At 43.4% G+C, this 27,889-nt stretch overlaps 1 protein-coding gene across 1 annotated transcript in view; it reads right to left on the bottom strand.

Moving 5' to 3' along the window:
• The window catches only part of MYO1H (myosin IH), a 92,058-nt gene that overhangs the window by 53,008 nt on the left and 11,161 nt on the right, over positions 1-27,889 (bottom strand). Inside the window, exons 3-10 of the mRNA XM_006894898.1 lie at positions 22,522-22,720; positions 19,739-19,819; positions 19,298-19,477; positions 10,713-10,811; positions 6,486-6,599; positions 5,782-5,853; positions 5,572-5,691; positions 5,264-5,322 (exon numbers count right to left, since the gene is read on the bottom strand). Of these exons, the coding sequence (XP_006894960.1) occupies positions 5,264-5,322; positions 5,572-5,691; positions 5,782-5,853; positions 6,486-6,599; positions 10,713-10,811; positions 19,298-19,477; positions 19,739-19,819; positions 22,522-22,720 (924 nt within the window). The remainder of the gene's footprint in view (positions 1-5,263; positions 5,323-5,571; positions 5,692-5,781; positions 5,854-6,485; positions 6,600-10,712; positions 10,812-19,297; positions 19,478-19,738; positions 19,820-22,521; positions 22,721-27,889) is intronic.

Genomic DNA, 27,889 nt, shown 5'->3' with positions numbered 1-27,889 from the left:
TTTTTACCCTGTTGGAGACGTTTTTGGATGTGCTGAGGAGTATTCTTAACAGTAAACTTTTCTAGAACATAACTCTTTGTTGAACCACATAAAGGATCATTCTATAGTAGTAAAAAACCAAACCAAACCAAACCAAACCAAACCAAACCCATTCTGCATAATGATCATCAGAGAAAAGATCGATGTGTTTTCCAATGTGTAAGAGTATGCTCCTTGACCTTAATTTAATAAAGAGAGAATATTTTTTCATTATCCCATATCTGCACTAGTTACGACATCATGCTCGGACAGATAGAGGGGGGAAAGGAAGACCACCAACAAGATGGAGCGCTGGTGACCTTGAGACAGAAGCTGCACTGCAATCCCAAAGGCACGTGGTTCGAATCCACCAACTACTCCATGGAAGAAGGATGGGAAATCTCTTCCTGTGTGATTAAATGACTGAAAACTCACTGGAGGGTCAGCTATGGGTCGGTTCAGACTTGATTGTCCGCAACCACCACCATGACCACAATGGATCGACTCAGAGGCTGCCATTGTGGGCTCCAGCACAGGAAGACTGTGAGGATGGCCACCGTTGGGTGGGCTTCATTGTGGTGGATGCCTGGTCAGAGTTGACCAATGACCCCAAAGAGCCACACACTCCTGTTTAATGGCCAGTGACTGCTCGGCTGTGTGGTAAAGAAGGGACTTGGCTCCAGAGGTTAATGAAGTGTCCAGTTCCCTTTGGTGTGTGTTCTTAAAATTCCAGCCATGAACAGTGCATATGTTTTCCTTCCCCACATATGTTGTTGTTGTTGTTGTTATGTGCCATCAAGTATCTTGCTACTCATAGTGACCATAGCCCTAAACTCTTCTCTGTCCTGTGCCAATCACACTGTCTCCGATACACCCATCCGGATTACCACAGTCACTGAATCAATCCACCTCATAGAGGACCTTCCCCTCCTGCGCTGTCCCTCCACCCTCCCAAGCACGATGTCCTTCTCCAGGGATCAGTCTTTCCTTACAACATGTCCAAAGTGTGTCAGACGAAGCCTCAGAATCCTTTCCTCCAAGAAGCAGCCCGGTTTAACCCTCTCTCTCCAGGATGAATCTGTTTTCCTAGCAGTCCATGGTATCCTCAATACTCTTCTCCAGCACCACAGCTCAAAGGCATCAATTCTCCTTCCATCATCCCTAGTCATTGTCCAGCTTTCTGATGCATAACAAGTGATTGCAAAGACCATGGCCTATATCAGGTGCGCCTTAGTCTCCAGAGAGACACCATTGCTCTTCAGTATTTTAGAGAGGTCCCTAACAGCAGACTTTCCCATTGAAATACATCTTTTAATTTCCTGGTTGCTGGTGCCAAGAATGTTGACTGTGGAGCCAAGTAAACTAAAGTTGTGAACAATCTCAATCTCTTCACCATCCACCCTGATGCTGCCAATTGGTTCAGTGGTGAGAATCTTTGTCTTCTCAATACTGAGCCTCAATCCATATTGAAGACTGCAGTCCTTGACCCTCTGCAGCAAACACTCCAGGTTCTCTTCATATTTTCAGAAAATTTGGAAAATGAAATATCTCTCAGTTCAGCACATGCCTCCCATTAGTCTTAATAGGATAAAGGTATCTGCATAAACTTCAGCAAATTCCCCAAATATGTGGAGATCCCATGAACTGCACCCTTGGGTCGTGCTCCTTTACCCACTCAGACACCCACATAGGTGGCACTGGGACTGACCCACTATGGCTGCTTTTGGCACTCAGCCCAGGGGGTCTTCCCTGGCCTACCTTTTAGCCCCAGATGTTGGTAGAGCAGTGCTGAAGTGCATGCTGGGAAGCGTTCCCACTACTCTCTCCTCTCCAACTCCAGGACGCGCCAGAGTGACACCAGAGTTTCTTCCCTTGAGCCTGGACTTTGCTGAGAAGCCTGCATTAGACATTGAATTCAACCAGCATGTACTGAGCTCTGGCCCCAGGGAAGGTCCTCTTAAGGGTCACCTACATGAGAAAAAGGCACAACCCCTTTCCTCACTGTTCTGTTTTGTTGTTTTAAATACTATTTTTAATATTGTTGTTGTTGTTGATTGTCTTTGAGTCAAGCACTGCTCATAGCAACCGTATGAACAAAAGGTCTGGAGCTCCTCTACCAATTATCGATAGCTTTTTTTCTTTTAATGAAAGTTTACAGAGATTTTGGATTTTCATTCATTCATTGTTGTACACTTTCCTCCCTGTTCACCCCTACCCCTCAGTTCGCTTTTCCCTTTGAAAAGTAAAAAAAAAAATAAAAAAATAGATAAATAAAAAAGAAAAAATATATATTTTATTGTTATATAATCCTCCTCCGCACCACCTATCCACAGTCCATTTCACTATGCAGATTTCATTCTGGACTCTTGTCATGACAATAATACCTAATCCTATTCCTCCTAAACAGTTCTCTCCTTATCTGTTTCAGTGCAGTATACATTATCTATCCCCTCTTAGTTTCCCCTGAACTCCTATGTCAGTCCCATTTTACAACCATGGCACCCTGCAGTATTTGTCCATTTGTGTCTGAGATATTTCACTCAGCATAAAGTCCTCCTTAGTTTCAGCAAGCAAGTTGCTTGCTGAAACTGAGGAGGACCTGAAGCACTTGCTGCAGAAGGTCAAGGACTGAAGTCTTCAGTATGGATTGAGGCTCAATGTCAAGAAGACAAAGATTCTCACCACTGGGCCAGTTGGCAGCATCCGGATGGATGGTGAAGAAATTGAGATTGTAAACAGCTTTAGTTTGCTTGGCTCCACAGTCAACACTCTTGGCATCAGCAGCCAGGAAATTAAAACATGTATTGCAATGGGAAAGTCTGCTGTTAGGGACCTCTCCAAAGTACTGAAGAACAATGGTGTCACTCTGGAGACTAAGGTGTGCCTGATACAGGTCATGGTCTTTGCAATCACTTGCTATGCATCAGAGAGCTGGACAATGACTAGGGAGGATAGAAGGAGAATTGATGTCTTTGAGCTGTTGTGCTGGAGAGGAGTACTGAATATACCATTCTCTGTTAAGAAAACAAACAGGTTTGTCCTAGAGAGGGTTAAATCAGGCTGCTCCTTGGAGGCAAGGATTCTGAAGGTTCTTCTGATATACTTTGGACATGTTGCTAGGAAGAACCAGTTGGAGAAGGACATCATGCTTGGGAGGATGACGGGGCAGTGCAGCAGAGGAAGACCCTCCATGAGGTGGATTAATTCAGTGACTGGGGTAATCGGGATGGGTGTTTCGGAGACAGTGTGATTGGCACCATACAGAGCAGGGTTTAGGGCTGTTGTACATAGGGTCGCTATGAGTCACAGGTGACTTGATAGCACATAACAACATACTACAATGTCCTCTACGGTCACCCATTTTGTATATTTCATGAGCTCCTTGTTTTTCAATGCAGCATAGTATTCTATTGTGTGGATATACCACAGCTTCTCTAGCCATTGTTTGTAAAAATATGGAACACTTCACAAATTTGCATGTCATCCTTGAGCAGGGGCCCTGTTAATCTTCTCTGTATCGTTCCTATTTTAGTATATGTGTTGCCGAAGCAAGTACTGAAAACATTATTTTTAAAGAGAAAAGCAAACTGAGGAGAGAGGGTAGTGAGAAAATTGTGCAATAATGAATGAACAGAAATCCAAGTTTTCTGTAAACTTCTGTTAAAATACAAAAAAACCCAAAACATAGAGGAACGTAAAGGGTGGAACGTGACACTCCCTAATCCCACCTCGCTGGCTGGCTGGCTGAAAGGGGAGTTTCCCCAGGGTGTGGCGTGGAATACCTTTGGCTTCTACTGTAGGGAGTTGTGCTCCTAACCCAAAGGTGGCTCCTCCTTGGTGGTTCAAATCCACTAGCGGCCACATACACAATCTTCTCCCAAGTCTGAGTTACAGCTTCCGAAGATGCGCTGGAAGGTCAGTTATGAGTCTGCTTCAATTTGATGGCAATGGGTGAATGAGAGACAGGGAAAGAATGGAAGCTGAGAGGGGAACTTCAGCACCATCAAGGACTCATCGACAGAAGCGGAGCCTGTCTTTTGGGGACCAGGGCCTCTGAGAAAAACCTCTCAAATGACAGGGAAGGTAGAAATCTCTAGGAACGTCACGTGTACAGATACTGAAGGATATCAGGCCTTTCCTCCTTCAGAGAGAGAGGGAACCTTTCCCTTTATACTGGGCACCCCAAATTTGGATTTCTAGCCTCCCAAAGTATAAGAGAATAAATATCTGTCAAAGGCCATCTACTTGGTATCTCTGTTACTGTTGTTAAGTGCCATCGAATCAACCCTATGAACAATGGATCCATACTGTTCTGATGCCTCATCATCCCTGAGCTATTTGAACCCGATGTTAACCTATTGTTAAGCCTGTGTCACTTTGTATCGTTGAGGGTCTTCCTCTGTCTCGTTCCTGACCTTTCCAAGCATGTCTTTTGCGCAGGACTGACCCCTTCTGATAATATACCCAAAGGATGTGAAAGAAAGATTCTCCATTCTTGCCTCTAAACAGCTCCCTGGCTGCGCTTTCTCTGAGACATCCTTGTTTGTTCTTTTGGCAGTCCACAGGGTGTTCAGGACTATTCTCCAGCATCTTCAGTAGCTAAGACAGAGAGGAAGACCCTCAAGGAGGTGCACTGACACAGTGACCCCAACAGTGGGTTTAAGCGCAGCAGAGACTGTGAGAACGGCACAGGGTCAGGCAGAGACCCTATGTTCTATCATGTAGGATCACTCTGAGCCAGGCCAGCTGGACAGCACCTCACAGCGACAACACAACTGGCAAATGGACAGTTACCAAAGCTTATTAGTGGTTGGCAGAGGGGAGGGAGGGGGGAAGAGGCAGCCATTGGTTATGGGCACTGATAGAATAATCTGGAAATGGACGGTGGCAATGGTAGCAGCCGTGATGAAGACAAGCAATGTGTTAGTGTGTGTGTGTGTGTGTGTGTGTGTGTGTGTGTAATTGCCGAGTTGGTAAACACTCTGCTATATTTTTACTAAGATAAAAATAACTAAAAAGAAAATGAAAAACAAAACAATTCTGCAACTCCCACATAGCTGAGACTTGGCTAGAAAGTTCACATCAGCTCTCTCCCCAACAGCAGCTCACAGGAGAATCCTGGGTTGTTGTTGTGTACCTACCTTTGAGTTGGAGCCACCCATAGCTGACCCCCCAGCAGATTTTGTGAGGCTGTAAATGCCTGTCCACAGGAGACTCGGCAGCACATAACAACAACAACAACTACCTGTCCATAAGAAACTTCTCTGTGGGCACAGCACGTTTAGAGACAGGCTGCCAGTGTGGCTGTGACATGAAGGCATGAATCAGAGTTGATTCAAGGGCATCTAACAACAATCTTTCACTGTTGAATCATCCACAATGCATCTCTCTGTGCGTGTGTACACATGAGCTGTATGCTGGACACTGGAAATACAGATGTGATGAGACACTGTCCCTGCCAGTGAGAAAGTGATAACCAATTCTCACACATCACGATGCTGATTATGAAACATCCCAGAGTTTGTAAGAACAAGTTGTCCAACGCATGCTGACCTTGTTGACCAGGGAGGAATTGATCTTGTTGACCAGCCACGTAAACGTCCGTCCGTACACAGCCTTTGCCATGGCGTCTCGGGCGTACACAGAGAGGTCTGTGGTCAGCGGGCAGATCACCTGAGAAGGACCACCATGTGTGTCACCATCGTTTGCAGCAGGCAGTGGGCAGGCAGGACAGAGAGGCAACCCTGACAGACTCAGCCTTACCTCCTCCCTTTGGGCTTCGATCTTTCTGTGGGTGAGAGCTTTTAGAAGGACCAGCGGGTGGACCCCCAGGAGCTGAGCAAAAAGAAGTCAAAGTGTCAGTCAGGGACTCAAGTCTCCCTCCATAACCTCTGAGAGTTCGAGCCCTGGTGGCCTAGTGGGTAGGAGTTGCACTACCAACCCAGAGGTAAGGTGGTTCAAATCCACCAACTGCTCCTTGGGAGAAATATCATAATCTCCTCCCAGGTAACTTCTTATAGCCTCTGAAAACCCACTGGAGGGTCAACCTATGAGCAGCCATTACAGACAAGACTAGGCTGCGAGCTGTCACTGTATGTTAGTTCAATACAGACTTCATTTGCCTTTTCCACCCGCCAGCTTTCATCCACTGCCTCTCCTGTCTATGAGCTTTGAACCTCCTAACAGGCCTCCGGGGAGTTTGGCAGCACAGTGCATCGTGCATCGGGCTGCTAACGGAAGATTGGTGGTTCGAATCCACCAACTGCTCTAAGGATGAAAGATAGACAGTCTCTGGCCTGTGAAGATTTACTCCCTTGGAAACCCAGTGGAGGGCTGTCAAGAGTCAGAATTAACTCCTCAGCAGTAAGCATTGGGGTTTAGCCAGTGTTGGCCATTTGGGACATGGGCATCTGGCGCCCTCCCGCTCCTCTGCCTCCCTGTTGAATCTTTCAGTGTGGACCCATCACCTTAGCAATCCATTTGATCTCGTGGGTGTCTGGGATGGTGGCACAGCCATGGTCATCTTCTTTAACATGAATATTCCCCAGGTGCAGGACACTGGCAATAATGCCAAAGAGATTCTAGGAGAATGGAAAGCAGCGAGGGCTAGCAGCCGGGGTCAGGAGAACAGATGACAGCCGTTCAATTGAGAAATAGCTTCAGAGCAGGAGCCCCCCACCCCCACCCCAAGAAGCTGCCTTTCCCTGAATCCCAGCCCAGTTCACAAGAACCAGTGTCCCCTCTACCCAGAAACAGACCCTCTGGTTCATGTCAAGTGTTAACAGACACGTGAGAAAGAGCCCCAGTGAGGAGCTGGAGAGAGGTCTCATGCCACCAGCAATGTTACTTCTATTATTATATCTTTCCCACCCGATCGCCACCAGTGTGTGAGTGTCTGGGTGTGTGTGGGTGAGTGTGACTGTATGAAAGTGTGGTGTAAGCCGTCAAGTCAGAGCCGACTCATAGCTGACACTCCAGCAGGTTTTTCAGAAGCTGTAAACAGCACAGAACATTGCCCGACCTCCTTCTTCTGAGAAGCAGCTGGTGGCTTTGAACTGCTACTTAATTGTCAGATACCATAAGCGCTGCTGCTGTTGTTTGAAAAACAACATCACTTCTGGCATCACACAACATCTACATCCCCATAGTATGACCAAGTAACAGTCTTGAACCACGTGCCTTTGGGACTGCGGTGCAGCTTCTTGACACTAGATCACCAGAGCTCCTTAACAGCTAAATCATGGGGTTGTATACAATTTGGTGGGGGGACGGTGAGGGAAATGGAAAGAATTTGTTCTTAAAAACAATATATTAGAATTTTGTAAATAAACTAGTAGAACATTTTTAAAAGACACAATGTATGGTAATGATCATAAGAAACACAATGTGAATTAAAAAAATAAATTACCACAATGTATGGGAATGATTGTGTAAAACACAACTGAATGTGTTTTAGATCAAATGTGCGAAACACAATGTATGCATATGAAACACAATGTGTACAAATTTTATATGCAAACCAATGTAAAATAAAAATTTTAAAGACAAAAAACGAAAAACAAAACCAAACAAACCCCATCTTACTTCGGCTGGGCTTTCTAAAGAATAATAGTTTTAGAATCAAAGTGAAAAAGAAAAGGCAAAAAGAAGTGAACACAAATTATGGTATTGCTTGAGAGGCCCTGAACTTCAAGGGGATGGAAAACATCTGGTAATGGATTGGGGGAATCGTTACACAGAGCTGTGAATGCCATGATGTCACCAGAAGGAAGGTATGGCTTATGTGGGGAGATCTAGAAATATGTACTAGAAATACATTTATGATAAACATAAATGACAAATATGATATAGATCACAAATGCTATGATATATATTATAAATATATATCAATGATAAATGTGAGATATATGACAAATATTACAAATATAGACTCTAAATACATTTGTTATAAATATAAACAAATGACAAGTGAGATACATGACAAATGCTATGATACAGATGTTGCTGTTATGTACTATAGAGTTGGAACCAACTCATAGCTGAGGCTCCGACAAGGTGTTCAGAGGCAGCTAATCACATGGGAGGAGATTGTCCGTCCTTCTCCCACGGAGCAGCTGGTGGCCTCGAACCACTTGCCTTTGGGATTGCAGTGCAGCTTCTTGCCACTAGGCCACCAGAGCTCCCTGGTACATATTAGAAATAAATTTATTATAAACACATATCAATAACAAATGTGATATATATGACAAATGTTATATGTGTAATAAATGTATATAAAGTATAATACGTAAATATATTATAAATGATAAATATTATATATAGAAAGATATGTGCAAGTATATAATATATTTAAAATATTATAAATAAATATATATGTATATCTCATAACACATGCCATGTTAACATTCTTTTCATGTACAAGTCAGTGACATTAATTACGTTTACCATAATATGTAACCATTAACACCATCCATTTCCAAACAAATCTGGCTTTAAAAAAGTGCAGCCACATAGCAAAGTGGACTGGGGTGGTGGCTAGAGGAAATTATGCAACAATGAGTGCATTTTTTTTAAAAAAAGCAAACTGGGGGTGGGTGGGTTGGGAGGAAAATGTAACCTTTTGTTAAAATAATAATTAAAATAGGAAAGATCTGGTGTGAAAAATAAAATGTATACAAATTTTGTAAGTAAAATCTGCTGTTAGGGACCTCTCCAAAGTACTGAAGAGCAATGGTGTCTCTCTGGAGACTAAGGTGCATCTGATACAGGCCATGGTCTTTACAATCACTTGTTAAGCATCAGAGAGCTGGACAATGAACCAGGAGGACAGAAAGAGAATTGATGCCTTTGAGCTGTGGTTCTGGAGAAGAGTACTGAGGGTACCATAGACTGCTAGGAAAACAAACATTCATCCTAGAGAGGGTTAACCCAAGGAGGCTTCTTGGAGGCAAGGATTCTGAGGCTCCATCTAACATACTTTGGACATATTGTAAGGAGGGACCGGTCCTTGGAGAAGGACATCATGCTTGGGAGAGTGGAGGGACAGCGCAGGAGAGGAAGGCCCTCTATGAGGTGGATTGATTCAGTGACTGGGGTAATTGGGATGGGAGTGTCAGAGGCAGTGCGATGGGCATAGGACAGAGCAGAGTTTAGGGCTGTTGTACACAGGGTCGCTGTGAGTCACAGGAGACTCGACGGCACATAACAACAACAACAAATCAGTATAAAATAAAAAGTTTATATTAAACAAAATCACAATTTTAAAAAATTAATAAAAAAAGAGCAAGTGCAGCCTGAGGCTCCTTAGAGGCAAGGATAGTGAGATATTATCTCACATACTCTGGGCATATGGGAGGGACCAGTCCTTAGGCGAAGACATCATGCCTGGAGAGTAGAAGGTCAATGAAGAAGACGAAGGCCCTCCATGTGATGGGCTGAGATAGGGCTGCGAACACGAGCTCGGACAGAGCAGAGTGTGCACCGACGCAGCAGCCAGCGGCATGTAGGTGTGTGGTACACAGGGTCCCTGTGTCGTCCTTGTTATGTGCTATTGGGTCAACTATGACTCAGTGTAGCCCTGTGGACAATGGATCTGCACTTTGCCCTGTGCTTAGCCAACCTCACCATCTCGGATATACACAAGCCCGTTGCTGCAGTGACTGTGTCAATGCATCTTGGGTTACTATGAGTTGGTGCCAACTAGACAGCACCTAACAAATACACACACGCAACACACATACTTTTTTATGCTAATAAAAAATGTATCACTGGGCATATGCCAGGTCAATAACTTTTCCATGCACGACTCAGTGACAGTGATTATATTAATCATGGTCTTGAACCATTTCCACTATCCTTTCTCGAATTATGCTACCATCATGTTATACATACTTTTTCCCACAATTCAAAATGTAAATGTATATAAATCCTACAATTTGTCTAGCTTGTTAAACAAAAAAATCCTGTGATTCTCTGAAACCTTCTATCTGCTCACATTTGGAAAACAAGGTTGTCAGATAAAATACAGGAAGAATTTCCAATTACTTTTGAATTCCAATTGAGCAATGGCTCTCTCTTTGTTTTTTTAAGTATCAGTCTACGTCATGCAATATTTGGGGAATTCTTAGATTAGAAACTAATTGTTAATTAGTCACTGCTTCTTCTCTGAAATTCAGATGCCCTGGTGGTGAAGTATAAGATGTTGGACTGCTACCCTAAAATGTCAGTGGTTCGAAGGGAGCTCTGGTGGCCTAGTAGCAAGACACTGCACTGCAATCCCAGAGGTACGCAGTTCAAATCCACCAGATGCTCTGGTGGAGAAGGAGGGGGCAATCTCCTCCTGTACCAGTCAGATCTGATGTGACGGTACACGTAAAAAATAATACAATAAAGAAAAAAATATAATTTAAAAAAAAGTCAGTGGTTCCAAACCACCAGTCACTCATAAGGGGCAAGACGGGGAGTTTCCGCCTGTGAAGATTTACAGTCTCAGAAACTCCGTGGAGCGGTCACTATGAGAACGGACTTCGCAGCTGGTGGTGGGTGTGGGTACCTGAAAACCACATGGACTTGAGTGTTCTGTGTCCTTATTTGCTGAGTCCTGCAGCCCTACTAGAAAATTACCAGACCTAACAATTCCCTCCCTTCCCCATAGTCTCTGGTTGAAATGGCAGTCCTTCCCAGCTGGTCCATACCTCGAGGTCCTTGTCAGTAAAATCGATGACAGAAAAGGCATTGAAAACAGTTTTCCAGCCATTCTTGTCATTGATCGATGCCTCTTTGGAATATTGGCCCTGTTGACACAGAATTGGGTCATTTATAGGCAATTTTTTTAAGGGCAGATGTGCACATCATTCCTCAATTAAAATAGCTGTGTTTTGGTGGTTTGAATTTCCCCCCACCCCAAAAGATGCAAAATTATCATTTTCTCCGCTGCAAGTAAATAGGTTTTGCTTGGATGGTCTAGTGCACCACAATTTGCCAACAGCTATTCTTTCCACTAAAGTTATTTGGAAGTTTGATCTTAAACTCTGTGCTGACAAAGGAGTTCTAAGCAAAAATTGGAGGCTCAAAACCATCCCTTTGAATGAAGGCCTGACAATCTGCTCCTGAAAAGTTTCAGCTATGAAAACTGAAACAGCACAGGGGTCACTACTGGTCAGAAGAAAATGGACTTGGCAGTAACTAGATTTTTCTCTTTTGTTTGCTCTGGAAAGTTTGTAAAGTGACATATTCATGGTGGACCCTTTGATGTGTTTTTGAAAAGAGCTTTTCTAGTCATTTTTGCTAGTTGTTATGTGCTGTTGTGTCATAGTGACCCTTGTATAGCAGTTCTGAAGCCTGCCCTGTCCTGAGCCAGTCTCACTGACTCTGACACACTAACTCCCATTGCCTCAGTTACAATCATCCAGGGTCTTCCTCTCCTGGCTGTCCCTCCACCCTTCTGAACATAATGTCTTTCTCTGAGGATCAGTCCCTCCCAGCCATACGTGCAAAGTATGTGAGAAGGAGCTTCAAAATCCTTCCAAGGAGAAACTTGGTTTTACCCTCTCCAAGACAGACCTGTTTGCTTTCCTGGCAGTCCATGGTATGTTCAAGACTCTTCTTCAGCACCCCGGTTTGAAGGAGTCAGTTCTTCTCCTGCCATCCTTAGTCATTGTCCATTTCTCTGAAGCATAACAAGTAATTGTGAGGATCATGGCCTTTGTCAGGTACACCTTAGTCTCCAGACTGACATCATTGCTTCTCAGTACTCTGGAGAGGTCTCCAATAGTACATTTACCTAATGCAGTTCATCTTTTCATTTCTTGACTGCTGGTGCCAAGAGTGTTGATTGTGGAGCTGAGCAAACTGTAACTTAACAACCTCAGTCTCTTCACCATCCATCATGTTGCTGCCAATTGGCCCAATTATGAGAATCTTTGTCTTCTTGGTGCTGAGCTTCAATCCATATTGAAGAATACAGTCCTTGAACCTCTACAGCAAGTTCTTCAGGTCCTCCTCAGTTTCAGCAAGCAGGGTTGTGTCATCTGCATAACGCAGACTGTTGATGAGTCTTCCTCCAGTCCTGATGCCACATTCCACCTCATAAGGCACAGCCTCTGAATGATCTGTTCTGCATACAGATTGAAAAGGTCTGGAGCCAGGACGCATCCCTCACACTCTCCCTTTCTGATTTTGAACCATGCAGTGTTTCCCTGCTCTGTTCTGAGGACTGCTTCCTGGTCCAAGTATAGGTTTTGCACAAGCACAATCAAATGTTCTGGGATTCCCATTCTCCTCAAGGTTAGCCACACTTTGTTGTGATCCACACAGTCAAATGCCTTTGCATAGTCAATGAAACACAGATAGACGTTCCTCTGGTACTCTCTGCTTTCTGCCAAGATCCATCTGACATTGGCGATAATGTCCCTAGTGCCACAACCTCTTTTAAACCTGGTTTGTATTTCTGGTAGCTAGTAAGAATATTTCTCTCACTAAGAATCAGCTGACGAGTTTAATCTTTTCTCCATCTATCATGATGTTGCCTATTAGTTCAGTGGTGAGGATTTTTGTTTTCTTGGTGTTAAAGGCTGTAGCCTTTGATCTTCTGTGGTGTTTCAAGGCCACTTCACTTTCAGCAAGCAAGGTTGCATTATGTGCATAATGCTTAAAAGCAACAATGTTAGTTTAGAAACAAAAGTGTGCCTGATTTGATGCCTTTGAGCTGTGGTGCTGGAAAAGAGTATTGAATGTACCATGGACTGCTAAGAAAACAAACAGATTCATCCTGGAGAGGGCTTAACCAGGCTGCTCCTTGGAGGCAAGGATTCTGAGGCTTCATCTGACATAATTTGGACATGTTGCAAGGAGAGACCGGTCCTTGGAGAGGGATATCATGCTTGAGAGGGTGGAGGGACAGTGCAGGAGGAAAGACCCTCTATGAAGTGGATTGATTGACTGACTGGGGTAATTGGGATGGGTATGTCAGAGGCCGTGTGATTGGCATGGGATAGAGCAGGGTTTAGGGCTGTTGTACATAGGGTCACTATGAGTTGCATGTGACTCGATGGCACATAACAACAACAACAACAATTTTCATTTGTTTCCTTTACATCTGAAAACTGCACAAGGAATAAGGAAGACAGAAGAAGAATCAATGTCTTTGAATTGTGGTTTTGGAGGAGTATTGAATGTCCCATGGACTGTCAAAAAAATCTAATAAGTCTGGAGGAAATTGCAACCAGAGTACTCTGTAGAAGCAAGGATGGTGAAACTTTATCTCATGTACTTTGGGCACGTGGTCAGGAGGTGCTAGTCTTTGGAAATAGATCATGTTGAGAAAGGTGGAAGTTTGGGTAAAGAGAGAGTCAACAAAGATTGACATAGTCAATGTGACAACGGGACAGAGCATATCAGAGCTGGCGAGGATGGTGCTGACGAGGGCCCGGTTCAGGCCTGTTGTTCACGGGCCTCATGAGTTGTAGTTGACTTGATGGCACCGAACAACAGCAATAGTAGCAACTGAAATCTGTAGGGAAATGATGATGTTTAAACAAAGAAAACAATCTTGTCTCGTGGAGCAACTATCTGCAGAAATTCTACTACAGGAAAAAAACACCAATACAGACTTCATCACACATCTCAGTGGAAGTTTTATTTCCTCACTCAGGAAATAAATTTTGGGCATTGAAACAAACCCAGCTTGTTGCTGTCAAGTTATGGAGACTCCTGGGGACCTCCGTATTACACAGCCCAATGGCTCCATAGGGTATTCTTGGCTGAATGCTATTTTGTTTTTATGTGAGAGTTTTTAAATTGGTTTGCTCACAATCATTCATATACATTTATTTCATTCACGAACACTGTGTTTTATATAATCATTCACATGTTGTTTTTAGTTGCCGTCAAGTCAAGCTGAACGCACAGCAACCCTATGAACAACAGATGTGAGCCCTGTCCTAGTCTTGTGCCAATCTAACAAGCCCTGACACATTCAAGCCCATTGCTGCAGTCGCTGTTTCAATCCACCTGGTTGGGGTCTTCTCCTTCCCCATTCCTCTACTTTTCCAAGCATGATGGCCTTCTCCAAGGAATAGCCTCTCCTAGAAACATGCCCAAATACATTGTGTTTTATATAATTACTACTGATCAACTGAATATACCACGGACTGCCAGAAGAATAATCAGTTTCATTCTGGAGAGGGTAAAACCAGTATGCTTATTGGAGTCAAGGATTCTGAAGCTTCAGTTGACATACTTTGGGCATGTTGCGAGGAGGGACCAGTCCTTGGAGAGGGACATTATGAGGGTGGAGGGACAGCACAAGAGAGGAAGACCTTCAATGAGACGGACTGACTCAGTGACTAGGGTAGTGGGGGTAGGTATGTCCGAGGCGATAAGGCTGGTACAGGATAGGGCTGTTGTACACAGAGTTGCTATGAGTCACAAGTGACTCAACGACACATAACAATAACTGAACTGCTCTATGCCTTTTATCACCCCATCTCTTTGTCCCCTTTGCATCTTTCATATTCTTTCACCCCCCAATTCATCCATTAACCTCTTCTTCCAGTGATTTTCCTCCTCTCTCCTTTCCCCCTTCCCCTTTTGAACATTTATACATCTCTTATTAGTTATTATCCTCCTACTTTTACAGTAGTGGTCTTATACAGGATTTGTCCATTTGTGACTGAATTACTTTATGCAGCATAATGCCTTCTAGACTTTGCTGTGCTGGCTAAATTCTTTATGGAAGTAATAATCAGGCTTCTCTTTTGATGTGTCCCTGGGCAGATCCAAACCATCAGCCTTTCTATCTAGAGCTAGTTGCCAACCACTTGTGCCATCCAGAAAAAATTCAGACCACTAGCAGATAAGATAGATATAGATATAGATAGAGATAGAGATAGAGATAGAGATATAGAGATAGATACAGATATAGATAGATATATAGAGATAGATATATAAGATAGATGTATAAGATAGATATAAGATATATATATAAGATATATATAAGATAGATATATAAGATAGATAGATATAGGTATAGATATAGAGATAGAGATAGAGATAGAGATAGAGATAGAGATAGAGATAGAGATAGAGATATATTCTGAAGCTTTCGGGGCAAAAAGGTCCTTAAACTCACTCATTGCCATCGAGTCATCAATTCCTAACTGACCCTCCTCATCAGACTGAGGACACTGTCAACCACATCAGAGTTAGATGATGGATTCGAACCACCAGAGTGGTGTGGCCTTTGAGCAAGTAGCACAATACACAACAGACTAGGCCACCAGAGCTCCCTATCAGCAAAGATTATTGGTGCTGTTAGATGCTGCTGAGTTGAACATGATGCATAGCAACCCTATGAACAGAGGATTTTCCCCTATCCTGTGTATCCTTACTATCTCCGATATACTGTAGCTCATTGATTCAGTCACTGTTGCAATCCATGAGGGTCTTCCTTTTCCTTCACTAACCCGCCACCTTGCCAAGCATGATGTCTCTCCTAACCACACCCTAGCTAACGGGGATTCTCGACTCTGTCACATGAAGACACTATGAGTTGGAGTTGACCCAACAGTGCACAAGAGCAGTATGAACTGCATAAAATAAATTAGTACTGTGGAATTCCATTTTTAAAGGTCAGTTTTGCAACATTAGGTCCTAGGATTGCTTCTGGGAATGGTTTGTACCATTTCTATGAGAGAGTACGTGGGTTCACAGAAAACAGTGCTCATAATAGAAACCAGGCTTTGGTTGCTGGTAGGTGCCATTGAGTTGAGTATGACTCATACTCAACCTGTGAACAACAGATCTGAATCCTGTCCTATCCTGTGCCATCTTCATCATCTCTGATATTCTTGAGTCCATTGCTGAAGTCACTGTGTCAATCCATATTGACCTTCCACCTTTCCAAGCACAATGTCCTTTTCCAAGAAAGAGCGCCTCCTAACAACATGCCCCAAGTATGAGAGATAAGCTTTTCCGTCCCCATCCTTGCCTCTAAGGACCACTCAAGCTGCACCTTCTCCAAGACATGTCTGTTCTTTTTGCAGTCCATAAGATATTCTGTATTCTTCTCCAACAACACACATCGCTTAAAGACATAAATTCTTCTGACAACCTTATTCACTATCTAGATCTGCACAGCAAGTGATTGAAGACCATGGCTTGAATCAGGCTCACCTTAGTCTTCAAACTGAAATCATTGCTCCCAATAATTTGGAGAGATCTACAACAGCACACTTTCCCAATGCAATATGTCTCTTAATCTCCTGATGGCTGGTATCAAGAGCACTGATTGTAGATCTGAATAAGATGAAATCATTGACAGTTTCAATCTTTTCTCCATCTATCATAATACTACCTATTAGCCTACTAATAGGCTAATGGTGAGGATTTCTGTCTTCTTGATGTTGAGAAGTAATTCATATTGAAGACTGAATTCTTTAATCTTCTGCAACAAATGGTTCAAGTTGTCCCTGTTTTTAGCAAGCAAGGTTATGTCCTCTACATAACATGGGTTGTTGATGAGTCTTCCTTTGATCCTGACGTGACATTTTTCTTCATAGAGCCCAGCTTCTTAAATGTTTTGCTCAGCATACAGAGTGAATAGGTATGGAGAAACCTTTCTTGATTTTAATCCAAGCAGTATCCCCTTGCTTTGTTCAGACAACAGCTTTATTGGTCCATATATAACTTTTGCATGAGGATAATTAAGTGTTCTGGGGTTCCCACTCTCTTCAATGCTAACTATAGTTTATTACGATCCACAGAGTCAAATGTCTCTACATAGTAAATAAAACATAAATTCTGGAATTCTCTGTTTTCAGCCAACATCCATCTGTCATCAGCAATGATATCCCTAGTGCCATGACTTCATCTAACCCAGTTTTAACTTGTGGCAGTTCTCTGTCAATGTATTGTTTTAGACATTTTTTGGATAATCTTCAGCAATATTTTGCTTGCCTGTGATATTAATGATATTGTTTGATCATTTCCACATTCTATCAAATCACCTTTCTTGGGAATGGGAACAATTATAGATATCTTCTAGTTCCTTGGCCAGGTCTTCCAAATTTCTTTGCACAGACTAGGAAACACGTCCCGGGTTGCATCTATTAGTTGCAACAGGTCAATTGGATCCCATCTTTTCTTGGGACCTCTTTTTTTTTTTTACCTTATTTTTTGCCAATGCCGTCAGTGCAGTTTGAAATTCTTCTTTCATTATTATTGGCTCTTAACCATATGTGACTTCCTGAAATAGTTCAGAGTTGGCTCTTTTTGTCACAGTGACTGTGAAGTCAGGAAGGTCGGGAAAAGCCTTTTTACAACTCTTTCTAAAATCAGGAATGAAGCAGAGGCTGCAGACATAGACCAGCAGGGAGTTTCCATCACAGCTGAATCTGCCACCTCTGTCTCCACAGAGCATTGGAACTACCAGGGGAGCATCTGAAATCAACCTGATACCAGGCTCCACTTGCAAAACCTGAATCTCTGAAGGTTTGTTATTGTTATGCGTTGTCACATTGACTCAGATTGATCCTACGGGCAACAGATCTGAAGCTTGTCCTCTCCTGCCCCTTCCTCACAATCTCTGTCATGCTCAAGTCTGTTGTTCGTTTGGGGATTTTTTTAAAATAAAATTTTATTTTAATTGTGTTTTTAACTAATATTTACAGAGAGGTAAATTTTCATTCATTCATTGTTGCACATTTTACCTCCACCTCTCCCTTTTCCCTGACCCAGCTCACTTTTTTAAAGAAAATATTCATTCATTGTTTCACAATTTACCTACCTTCCACCCCTCCCCAATCCTCTTTGCAATGATATACCTCTTATTCTGGGATGTTGTCGTATGTAAACAGTTCTTTCCATCATCTGTTTCAATGCAATGGTCATTATCCACTCTTATCCTATTCTCCTCTCAGCCCCCCATGTCAGACCTGTTTTATAACAATGGTACTATGCAGTATTTATCATTTTGTGGCTGAGATATTTCACTCAGCGTGATGTGCTCCAGGGTCCTCCATGTTGTGTAATGTTTTATGAGTTCATTGTTTTTCAGTGTTGTATAATATTCCATTTTATGAATACAGCATAGTTTCTCTATTCGTTTGTTGATAGGCACTTGGGTTTCTTCTATCTCTTTGGTATTGTAAATAAAACAGCGATAAACATGGGTGTGCATATTTCTGTTTGGATGGCAGTTAAGGCCAAGTCCATGGCTATTGTCATTGTGTCAATCTATCTCATTGAGGGTCTTCCTCACTTTCGCTGACCTTTCCCAGCATGATATATTTTCCCAAAGATTCGCCCCCTCCTGCCCAAAGCATTTGACATGAAGTTTCAACAGTTTTTTGCTTTTAAGAATCCTGGTTGAACTTCCTCCAAGACAGAGTCGTTTGCTCTTTTGGCAATCCATGGTATAGTCAGTCCTTCTCCGTGCCCCCTCCACCCCCAACACCACAATTCAAAGGCATAGATCCTCCTTCTATCATCCTTGTTCATTGTCCAATTTTCAGGTGCACGCATTTGTGTTTTTAAAATGAGCTTTTGGGGAGCTCTGGTGGCCTGGTGACAAGAAGCTGCACTGCAACCCCAGGGATATGTGGTTCAAATCCATCAGATGCTCTGCTGGCGAAGGAGGGGCAATCTCCTCCTGTACCAGTCAGATCCAATCTGACGGTACACACAAAAATAATAATTAAAAAAAATTTTAAAATGAGCTTTGGTGGCATCGCTAGTTTTAGGGTTCAAACCCACCAGCTTATCTGCAGGAAAAAGATGGGTGGTTGCCCGGAAAGAAAGACTTAGAGCTTCAGGAACTGAGGGAGAGTCGCTTTGAGTTGCAATCAGCTTGGTGGAGGCTGATTCTAGTTCCCACTAGAGGGAGCTCTGGTGGCCTGGTGGGTTAGGAGTTGGGTTACTAACCCAAAGTCATGCCGTTTGAATCCACCAACTGCCCCATGGGAGAAGGATTTACAACCTCTGAAAACCCGCTGGAGGGTCAGCTAAGAGTCGATTCATACTTGACAGTGCGTAACTGCAACAATTATAGTTCCCACCAGAGTTGAACACTATTTGCCAAGACATTGCTTAGTTTACCAAGATGGTATCTTTCCCAAGCATAAAGAGAGAGATTACCTTGCTTCTGAAAAGTGTTAAGGAATCAGTAAGTGGGCTACACTTAGAAAGATAAAGAAAAGTTTCTAGAATGTTGTAGAAAAATCTCTGCAACTCTCCTTCTCCCATACCCCTCCCTCCCAAGCCAGGGGCTGGCTCTCCCAACCTGTGAGAGGTATCTATACAGCCGGGGGTCTCGCTCAAGTCCCAGGTAAGTAAGGAGCTCCTCTTCGGCCCCCTCGAGCAGCTGGTAGAAGATGTGGAAGTTTCGCTCACCCTGGTTTTGATAGACAACTCGAGACTTTTCTATCAAGTAACTGATGATGTGTCCACCAACAGGAACGCCCTTCAAAACAGAATAAAGATGCAGCAGTAACAATCTAGCCAGCCTTCCACTGGCGTCTTTTGATAAAGGGAAGTACTTTGTTTTAGTGAAGTTAAATCTAGAAATCCCTATGTGTGGCACTTTCTGGGTTCTGTTTAAAAAGATCTTTGTCCACCCCAGACCAGGAAGACTGTCATTGGCTAATGTGCATGACTCAAGACGAGGAGAAATGGCTGCACATTTGCAAGTGCCCATGCACCAGCATTGGGAGCGTCAATGTACCTTAAAGTCAAACTGTATATCCATGTATTTTCCAAATCTGCTAGAGTTGTCATTCCGGAGTGTTTTGGCATTTCCAAAAGCCTAGAAATACAAAAGAGAGGGCAAAGGGAGGGTTTTTGTTGTTGATTGCTGTCGAGTGGAGTCTGACTCATAGCAGTCCTATGAACAAAAGGCATGAGGCCTTTCTGTAACTATCATCATTTATCAAAGTTCATAGAGTTTCCAGAGGCATGTTGTTTAGGAAGTGGATGCCACTCCTGCTTCCAAAAAGGAGGGGTAGCAGAACAAAAATGTTATTCACTGTCATTTCAATTTACTGTGCTCATCAACTCATCACCCTAGATAACATGCTTATTATGTTGGAGGAAACAGGGAGGAAGGAGTGAAAGGCAGGCTGTGTATTCTGTTGGCTGTTGATGTGCACATTTATATTGTTGCATTCTCAAAGCTTCCCAAGTTGATCGATTCCACAGATGGAGCTCTAAGAAGTGGGATGACTTGTTGACATTTGTTGGTATATAGCTGTGCTAGATTTAGACCCTGAATTTGAAGGTCATACCGGAAACTCTATGAACTGAGAGAAAAGATGAAAGTTTTGTGTTCAAGACTTTTGTTCTTAGGGTCGCTACGTGGCATTAGGATTGGTGGAAGACCTATAAACAATCTGCATTATGCAGATGACACAATCCTGCCTGCTGAAACTGAGGAGGACCTCATGCACTTACTGCAGAGGGTCAAGGACTGCAGCCTTCAGTATGGACTGAGGCTCAATGTCAAGAAGACAAAGATTCTTACCACTGGACCAATCGGTAACATCAGGATGGATGGCGAAGAGATTGAGATTGTTCACAGCTTCAGTTTGTTTGGCTCCACGGTCAACACTCTTGGCACCAGCAGCCAGGAAATAAAAAAACGTATTGCGATGGGAAAGTCTGCTGTTAGGGACCTCTCTAAAGTACTGAAGAGCAACAGTGTGTCTCTGGAGACTAAGGTCCGCTTGATACAGGCCATGGATTTTGCAATCACTTGTTATGCATCAGAGAGTTGGACAATGACTAGGGAGGATAGAAGGAGAATTGACGCCTTTGAGCTGTGGTGCTGGAGAAGAGTATTGAATGTACCATGGACTGCCAAAAAAACAAACAGATTCATCCTAGAGAGGGTTAAACCAGACTACTCCTTGGAGGCAAGGATTCTGGGGCTTCGTCTGACATACTTTGGACATGTTGTAAGGAGAGACAGGTCTTTGGAGAGGGACATCATGCTGCGTAGAGTGGAGGGACAGCGCAGGAGGGGAAGGCCCTCTATGAGATGGATTGATTCAGTGACTGGGGTAATCGGGATGGGTGTGTCAGAGACAATGTGATTGGCATAGGATAGAGCAGGGTTTAGGGCTGTTGTACATAGGGTTGTTATGAGTCGCAAACGACTCGACAGCACATAACAACAACAACAACATGGGTCGTCTATGACTCTACGGCACTTAACAACCACCACCCTTAAAGCAGGAGTGGCATCCACTTCCTAAACAACATGCCTCTGGAAACTCTATGACCTTTGATAAATGTCCATAGTTATAAAAAGGCTTCAAGCCTTTTGTTCATAGAGTCACTACGAGTTGTGCTCGATTTGAAGGCAATCAATAACAACAACAACAACAACAACAACAACCCTTACTTTGACACCACCGTTGGGATCCCTTAACTCCCCAGACAATGCTGTGTTCATTTTGGCTGCCATGTTCAATCAGATCGGGCCAAATAAACAACACCAGCATACCAGATCTAAAGGACACTTAAGACCTTGGAAACTGTGGCAATGTGACAGCAGTGTGGTGCAAAAGGAAGAGCGGAGACCCTAAGTCACAAAATGACAGTCGTGCAACATACGCTCAGGGGCAAGGACCTTTCCTAGCACTGCCTCAGGCAAAAATCTGTCCCTGAAGCGGATACATGGGATTTGGACTGTAATTGAAGTATAGTGAGACTATTGTTTTCCTAAGCCATTGTCCTTGATGTTGTCACATGGTTGGGCAGGAACATGCAAATAGGACATACTAGTCTATCCATGAGAGGAGTGATTAATTTCATTATTCCATCAGGTTCCAATTGAGAAGGTACAGGGGTAGAAATCTGGGAATCTCACTATCAGCAAACAAGCAGCAGCACAGAATGCAATAATCATTCTCTGGGCCAGAGATTCTTGCACCAGAAAGAGCTACAGGAGGACATCACCAACAGCAGCAGTGCAGCAGTGAACCAGAGACCTGATATGAGATAGAGCTGAGGGGCCTTTGCCCAAGCTTGCTGGCAGACTACAAGGAGAGATGCCATAATTGGCAGGGCTAAGAGAGCTTTGTAACACTGGCCTGAAGTTTCAAGGTTGAAGGGGCTGTGAGCACACTTCAGAAGCTGTCCTCCTGACCAAGAAATTGTATCCTGAGCTGTAACTTGCTCATTTCTCCAATAAACTCCATAAAAACTATGTTTCTGAGGTCTGTGTAGCTATTGCAATGGATTTCAGACCCAGCAGGGCAGTGGAATTGGTGTTGGGATTAGTAGAAAGAAGAGTAGGAGTGTTGGGAGATGGGGTGGAGATGTCTGACCTCATGGGAATTGGTTTTGTGTTGTGGATGCTGTTGATGGGGGCTGTTCCCCTTTGTAGAGCTAGTGGAGATGAGGCTCAGCAGGCCTTCCACTGCCCTTGCAGTTTTTATTGGAGTCTTCTTACTTGTAACCTCCCTTGAACTGCCATCAAATGGTCCTCCTCAATGACATGCTTACCTCCAGCACTGGATTGGAGAGCAGCAGTCTGTCGCGAGCTATCTGGAGTGACTCGGTCATAGGGCAGGTCACTGCAAGATACTGGAGAATCTTCTTGGAGGCCTCTGTTTTCCCTGCCCCACTCTCCCCAGAAATGAGGATGAAGTGGTTACTTAGCTCCGAGCACATCATGCGGTAGGCATTGTCAGCTATGGCGTAACTACAGAGGGATGAGGCAGAAACAAATGAACCTTTAGGCTACTATCCCTGCCTCCAGCACTCCGCAGACAGGACAGAAGGACAAAACATCCTGCCTCCAGGAAGTCACATCCGACTAGTGTAAGGACAATGAGCCCAGACATGTCTCCAATCCTCTCCATGACCCACTGTTCACTGACCAAGCAAAGTGCATTAGGTCTCAAAACTCAAATCACAAAACACAAAAGGAGTGATGTCATCATATGGTGCAGCATACAGGAAATATCTAGATTAGGAAGATACATAGAGATGGGAATCCCAGAATACTTGATCGTGCTAATGTGAAACCTATACTTGGACCAGGAGGCAGTCGTCAGAACAGAGCAAGAAAACACTGCATGGTTCAAAATTGGGAAGAGTATACACCAGGGATGTGTCCTGTCTCCATACCTCTTCAACCTGTATGCAGAACAGATTATCCGGGAGGCTGGGCTCTATGAGGAGAAGTGTGGCATCAGGATTGGAGGAAGATTCATCAACAATCTGCAGATGACACAGTCCTGCTTGCTGAAACTGAGGAGGACCTGAAGCGCTTGCTGCAGAAGGTCAAGGACTGCAGCCTCCAATATGGATTGAGGATCAATATGAAGAAGACAAAGATTCTCACCACTGGGCCAATTGGCAGCATCAGGATGGAGGGTGAAGAGATTGAGATTGTTCACAGCTTTAGTTTGCTTGGCTCCACAGTCAACACTCTTGGCACCAGCAGCCAGGAAATTAAAAGACGTATTGCAATGGGGAAGTCTGCTGTTAGGGACCTCTCCAAAGTACTGAAGAGCAATGGTATCTGTCTAGTGACTAAGGTACGCCTGATACAGGCCATGGTCTTTGCAATCACTTGTTATGCATCAGAGAGCTAGACAATGACTAGGGAGGACAGAAGGAGAATTGATGCCTTTGAGCTGTGGTGCTGGAGAAGAGTATTGAATATACCATGGACTGCTAAGAAAACCAACTGGTTCATCCCAGAGAGCGTGAAACCAGGCTGCTCCTTGGAGGCAAGGATTCTTAGGCTTCATCTGACATACTTTGGCCATGTTGCAAGGAGGAACCAGTCCTTGGAGAAGGACGTCATGCTTGTGAGGGTGGAGGTACAGCACAGGAGAGGAAGACCCTCTATGAGGTGGATTGGTTCAGTGACTGGGGTAGTGGGGGTAGGAGTGTCAGAGACAGTGAGATTGGCACAGGACAGAGCAGGGTTTAGGGCTGTTGTATATATGGTCGCTATGAGTTGCAGGCGACTCAATGGCACATAACAACAACAAAGCTTCTTAGTGGACTGAGGGAGGAGGGGAAATGAAAGAACCATTATCTAAGGAAGAGCAGTGGTGGCACAATGGTTAACCACTTGGCTGCACACTAAAAGTTTGGTAATTTGAACCCACCCAGCAGCTCTATGAAAGACCTGGTAGTCTATGCCTATAAGAGTGCTAAAATAAACAGAAGAAAAATTGACACCTTTGAGCTGTGGTGCTGAAGAAGAGCATTGAACATTCCATGAAAAACGAAGAGAACGAACAGCTATGTCTTGGAGAGGGTGCAGCTGGAGTGCTCTTTGGAGGCAGGATTGAGGAGGCTTCACCTCACGTACTTTGTACATGTTGCTGGGAGGGGCTATTCCTTGGAGAGGGACATGATGCTGGGAAGGGTGGGGGGGTCAGCAGAGAAGAAGACTCTGAAACAGGTGAATTAACATGGAGACTGCTGCAATGGGCTCTTGTCAAGAAGTGTGAGGATGGCATAGGATAGGACAGAGTTTAGATCTTTTGTTGATAGGGTCGCTATGAGTCCTGCTTGACTCGATGGCACCTAATAACAACAAACAAACCAACCTAAATTTACTGCCTTTGAGTCAGCTCCAATTCAGTGCAGGTTTTCAGAGGCTGCAAACTGCATGGGAGGAGAGAGTTCATCTTTCTCCTTTGAAGCAGCTGGAGGATTCAAGCAACACAACTCCTTACCCACTAAGCCACCAAGAAAATACTAGGGGCAGTTCTATTCTGTCACATAGGGTCATTATGAGTCAAAACGGAGGAGTGAGATGGTTAAGGTTGTATGTCAAGTTAGCTTCCCATGATTCTCTAGTTTGACAGTTATTTTCATGATGAGATCTGATACAATGTAATCTGTTACAGCAGCCAATCAATTGAAAGGGAAGTTCCAGTTGAAAGGGTGTGTTGTTGTTGTTATTTATCACTGAGTCACTTGCCACTCATAGTGACCCTGTGTACAACAATTCTGAACCTTGCTCTATCTTGAGCCAACCTCATTGTCTCTGGCACACCCACCCCCAATATCCCAGTCAATGAGTCAATCCATCTCATCTAGGGTCTTCCTCTCTTGTTTTGTCCCTCCATCCTTTCAAGAATAATGTCTCTCTCTAAGAACTGGTCCCTCCTTGCAACATGCCCAAAATATGTCAGATGAAGCTTCAAAATCCTTGCCTCCAAGGAGCACCCTGGTTTCACCACCTCCAGGGTGAACCTGTTTGTTCTTATGGCAGTCATGGTGTATTCAACTCTTCTCTCATACCATAACACAAAGGCATCAATTCTTCTTCTATCATCCATAGTCTTTGTCCAGCTATCTAATGCACATTCTCAAGGGTGTGGCTTACATTAAAAATATGTGGATGTTCTAGCAGGGGTCTCTTGAATTTTGCTGGATCTGGCTCCCGGATTTGGGCCCTTACTACCTGACCTCTGGTTTCTTTGGACTTGAGTCTGTGGCCTGCTATATTGGCTGCTGATCTTGGATTTGTCAGCCTCAAAAGCCAGCAGCCTGCCATTGACCTTCAGGTCTTGGATTGATTCATTAGCCTCTGTCGCTAAGTGAGTCAGAAGAACCCTGTCATCTGATGTCTGATCTATGGACTTGAAATTGCAGGCTACCATCTCCTGTCTTCCCCCTCAACACACACACACACACACACACACACACACATCCCTTCAGTGGTTTTGCTTCTCTTAAAAAAAAACAACAAAACAACACCACTGCTTAAGGGATATTCTGTTCTTTCTAATTTGAAACGGTTAATGTTGATGCTACACAATGTGGTGAATGTAATGGGATTAACATCACTGAAACACACACCTAAAAATGGATGGAGTGCAGCACATATACTAAAATTGGAAGAATACAGAGAATATTAGCACGGTTTCCATGTAAGGATGACACACAGAAATGGATGGAAACACTTAGCAAATGATATTGGCAATGGTTGTACATGATGGATGTAATTAATGCCACTGAATTGTGCTCATGAAAAATATTGAATTAACAAATGTTGCATGATGTCTATATCATCTATATAGCTCAATAAAAGGTATCTTTTTTGTTATATATTTTTACTACAACACAATTTATAAAACATTCAAATAGAAGTGTTCAACTAAAGAATTTGAATGGTAATGGAAGTATGTTTTCAAAATTTACCAAATTCAACTTTTAAGCGCAATCTTGCCCCATCTTCATTATCTCCACTGTGTTGCCCACTGTTGCAACCACTGTGCCAATCTGTCCTGTTGAGGGGTTTCTCCTCCTTGCTGCCCCTTTACCTTTCCAAGTATGATGTCCCATTCTACAACCCCTCCTGAGAGTATGCCCAACGTATGTGAGATGGACTCTCACACTTTTTCTTCTAAGAAGCACTCAGGCTGCACTTCCTCTGGGGGAGACTTGTTTATTCTTTCAACAGTCCATGGTATAGTCTATATTCTTCTCCAGCACCACAATTCCAAGTTGTCAATTCTTCTTCAGTCTTCTTTAATTCACTGTCCAATTTTCACATGTGTGTGAAGCAGTTGAAAATATTATGGCTTGAATCATGCACACCTTAGTCTTTAAAGTGACATCCTTATTCTTTAAAAGTTTGCAGAGATCCTTGACGCTGTAAAGCTTCTTTGCCTGTGATCCCATTCTGGAGAGAGCTCTCTCTTGTGTTTGAGCCAGGCATTGGGTAGGATATATCACCAATTTCTACCTTACCGGAGAGTATTTTTCAAGTTGTCACACTCTCTTAGCTCCCTTGGATGTTTGGTCTGTAACCAAAACGTGTATTAGAATACTCTGGGATGATTTGATCCTTTTTATCCTGGATCTTGCATCTGTCCCCTTCGAGTCGCCCCACAAACTGCCACATGTCGGATGGTTTGTGAGTTTCTGGGATACACTGCAGTGAATTACATAACACAAAGACAAAGGCAGGAGACAAAGGCTGAGAAGAAGAGGAAGAACTGATGCTACAGATGATGGGACGGGACAGAAGATCGAGAGAGTTGGACCTTTGGGAAATCTTTAATTTCTGCCTCACAGTAACTAGCTTTGCGCTACTCCTTTCTAAAATGATTATTCAGCAGAAGAGTAGACCTTGGGCATGTGGCAAACTGTGGAAGCAGGCTATTTTAGAATAATACAGATGATATCATCTCATCCTAGCAGCAGTGGCAACATTTAACAGGACAGGAAGCAATCACTCTTGGAGAGGATGTAGAGAGATTGGAACTCTCAGACACTGTTGGTGGGGTTGTAAAATGGTACAACGCCTGTGGAAGGCAGTTTGGCATTTCCTCAAAAAGCTGAACACAGAAAATCCATATGATGCAGCGATTCCACTGCTAGGAACAAACTCTGAGGAAATTAGAACTGAGACACAAATGGAGATTTGTACACTGGTGTTCACAGTATCATTATTCACAATAGCAAGAAAATAGAAACAGCCCAAATGTCCATCAACAAACAAATGGATTGGAAAAATTGTGGTACATTCACACAGTGGAATATTATGTAGCACGCATGAGCAATGATTTTTTTTTTAAAAAACTACCTTACATAGGAGAGACTGGAAAGCATTACGCTGAGTGAACTGAGACTCATACAGACAGATATTGCATAAGATGCTTACTGTAAAAACAGAAGGATAACTAATAATAATATGTGTACAAAAGTCCAAAGAGGGAAGAAGAAGGAGGGAGATGTGAAGGTCGCAGAGTTGGGGGGTGGAGGCAGGGGGATGAAGGAATTAGGAAAGATCCAGTGAGTACCTGATAAGGCTGGGCAATGGTAGGCATGGATCAGTAGTGATTAATTTTATGAAACACAGTGTATGGGAATGATCATAAGAAATATGTAA

Source organism: Elephantulus edwardii, unplaced genomic scaffold (assembly GCF_000299155.1).
Source record: "Elephantulus edwardii isolate Elephantulus edwardi_28Jun2011 unplaced genomic scaffold, EleEdw1.0 scaffold00151, whole genome shotgun sequence".
Lineage (NCBI taxonomy): Eukaryota > Metazoa > Chordata > Mammalia > Macroscelidea > Macroscelididae > Elephantulus > Elephantulus edwardii.
The sequence above is the reverse complement of the archived record's forward strand: the minus strand, read 5'-3'. Positions and strand labels throughout refer to the sequence as shown.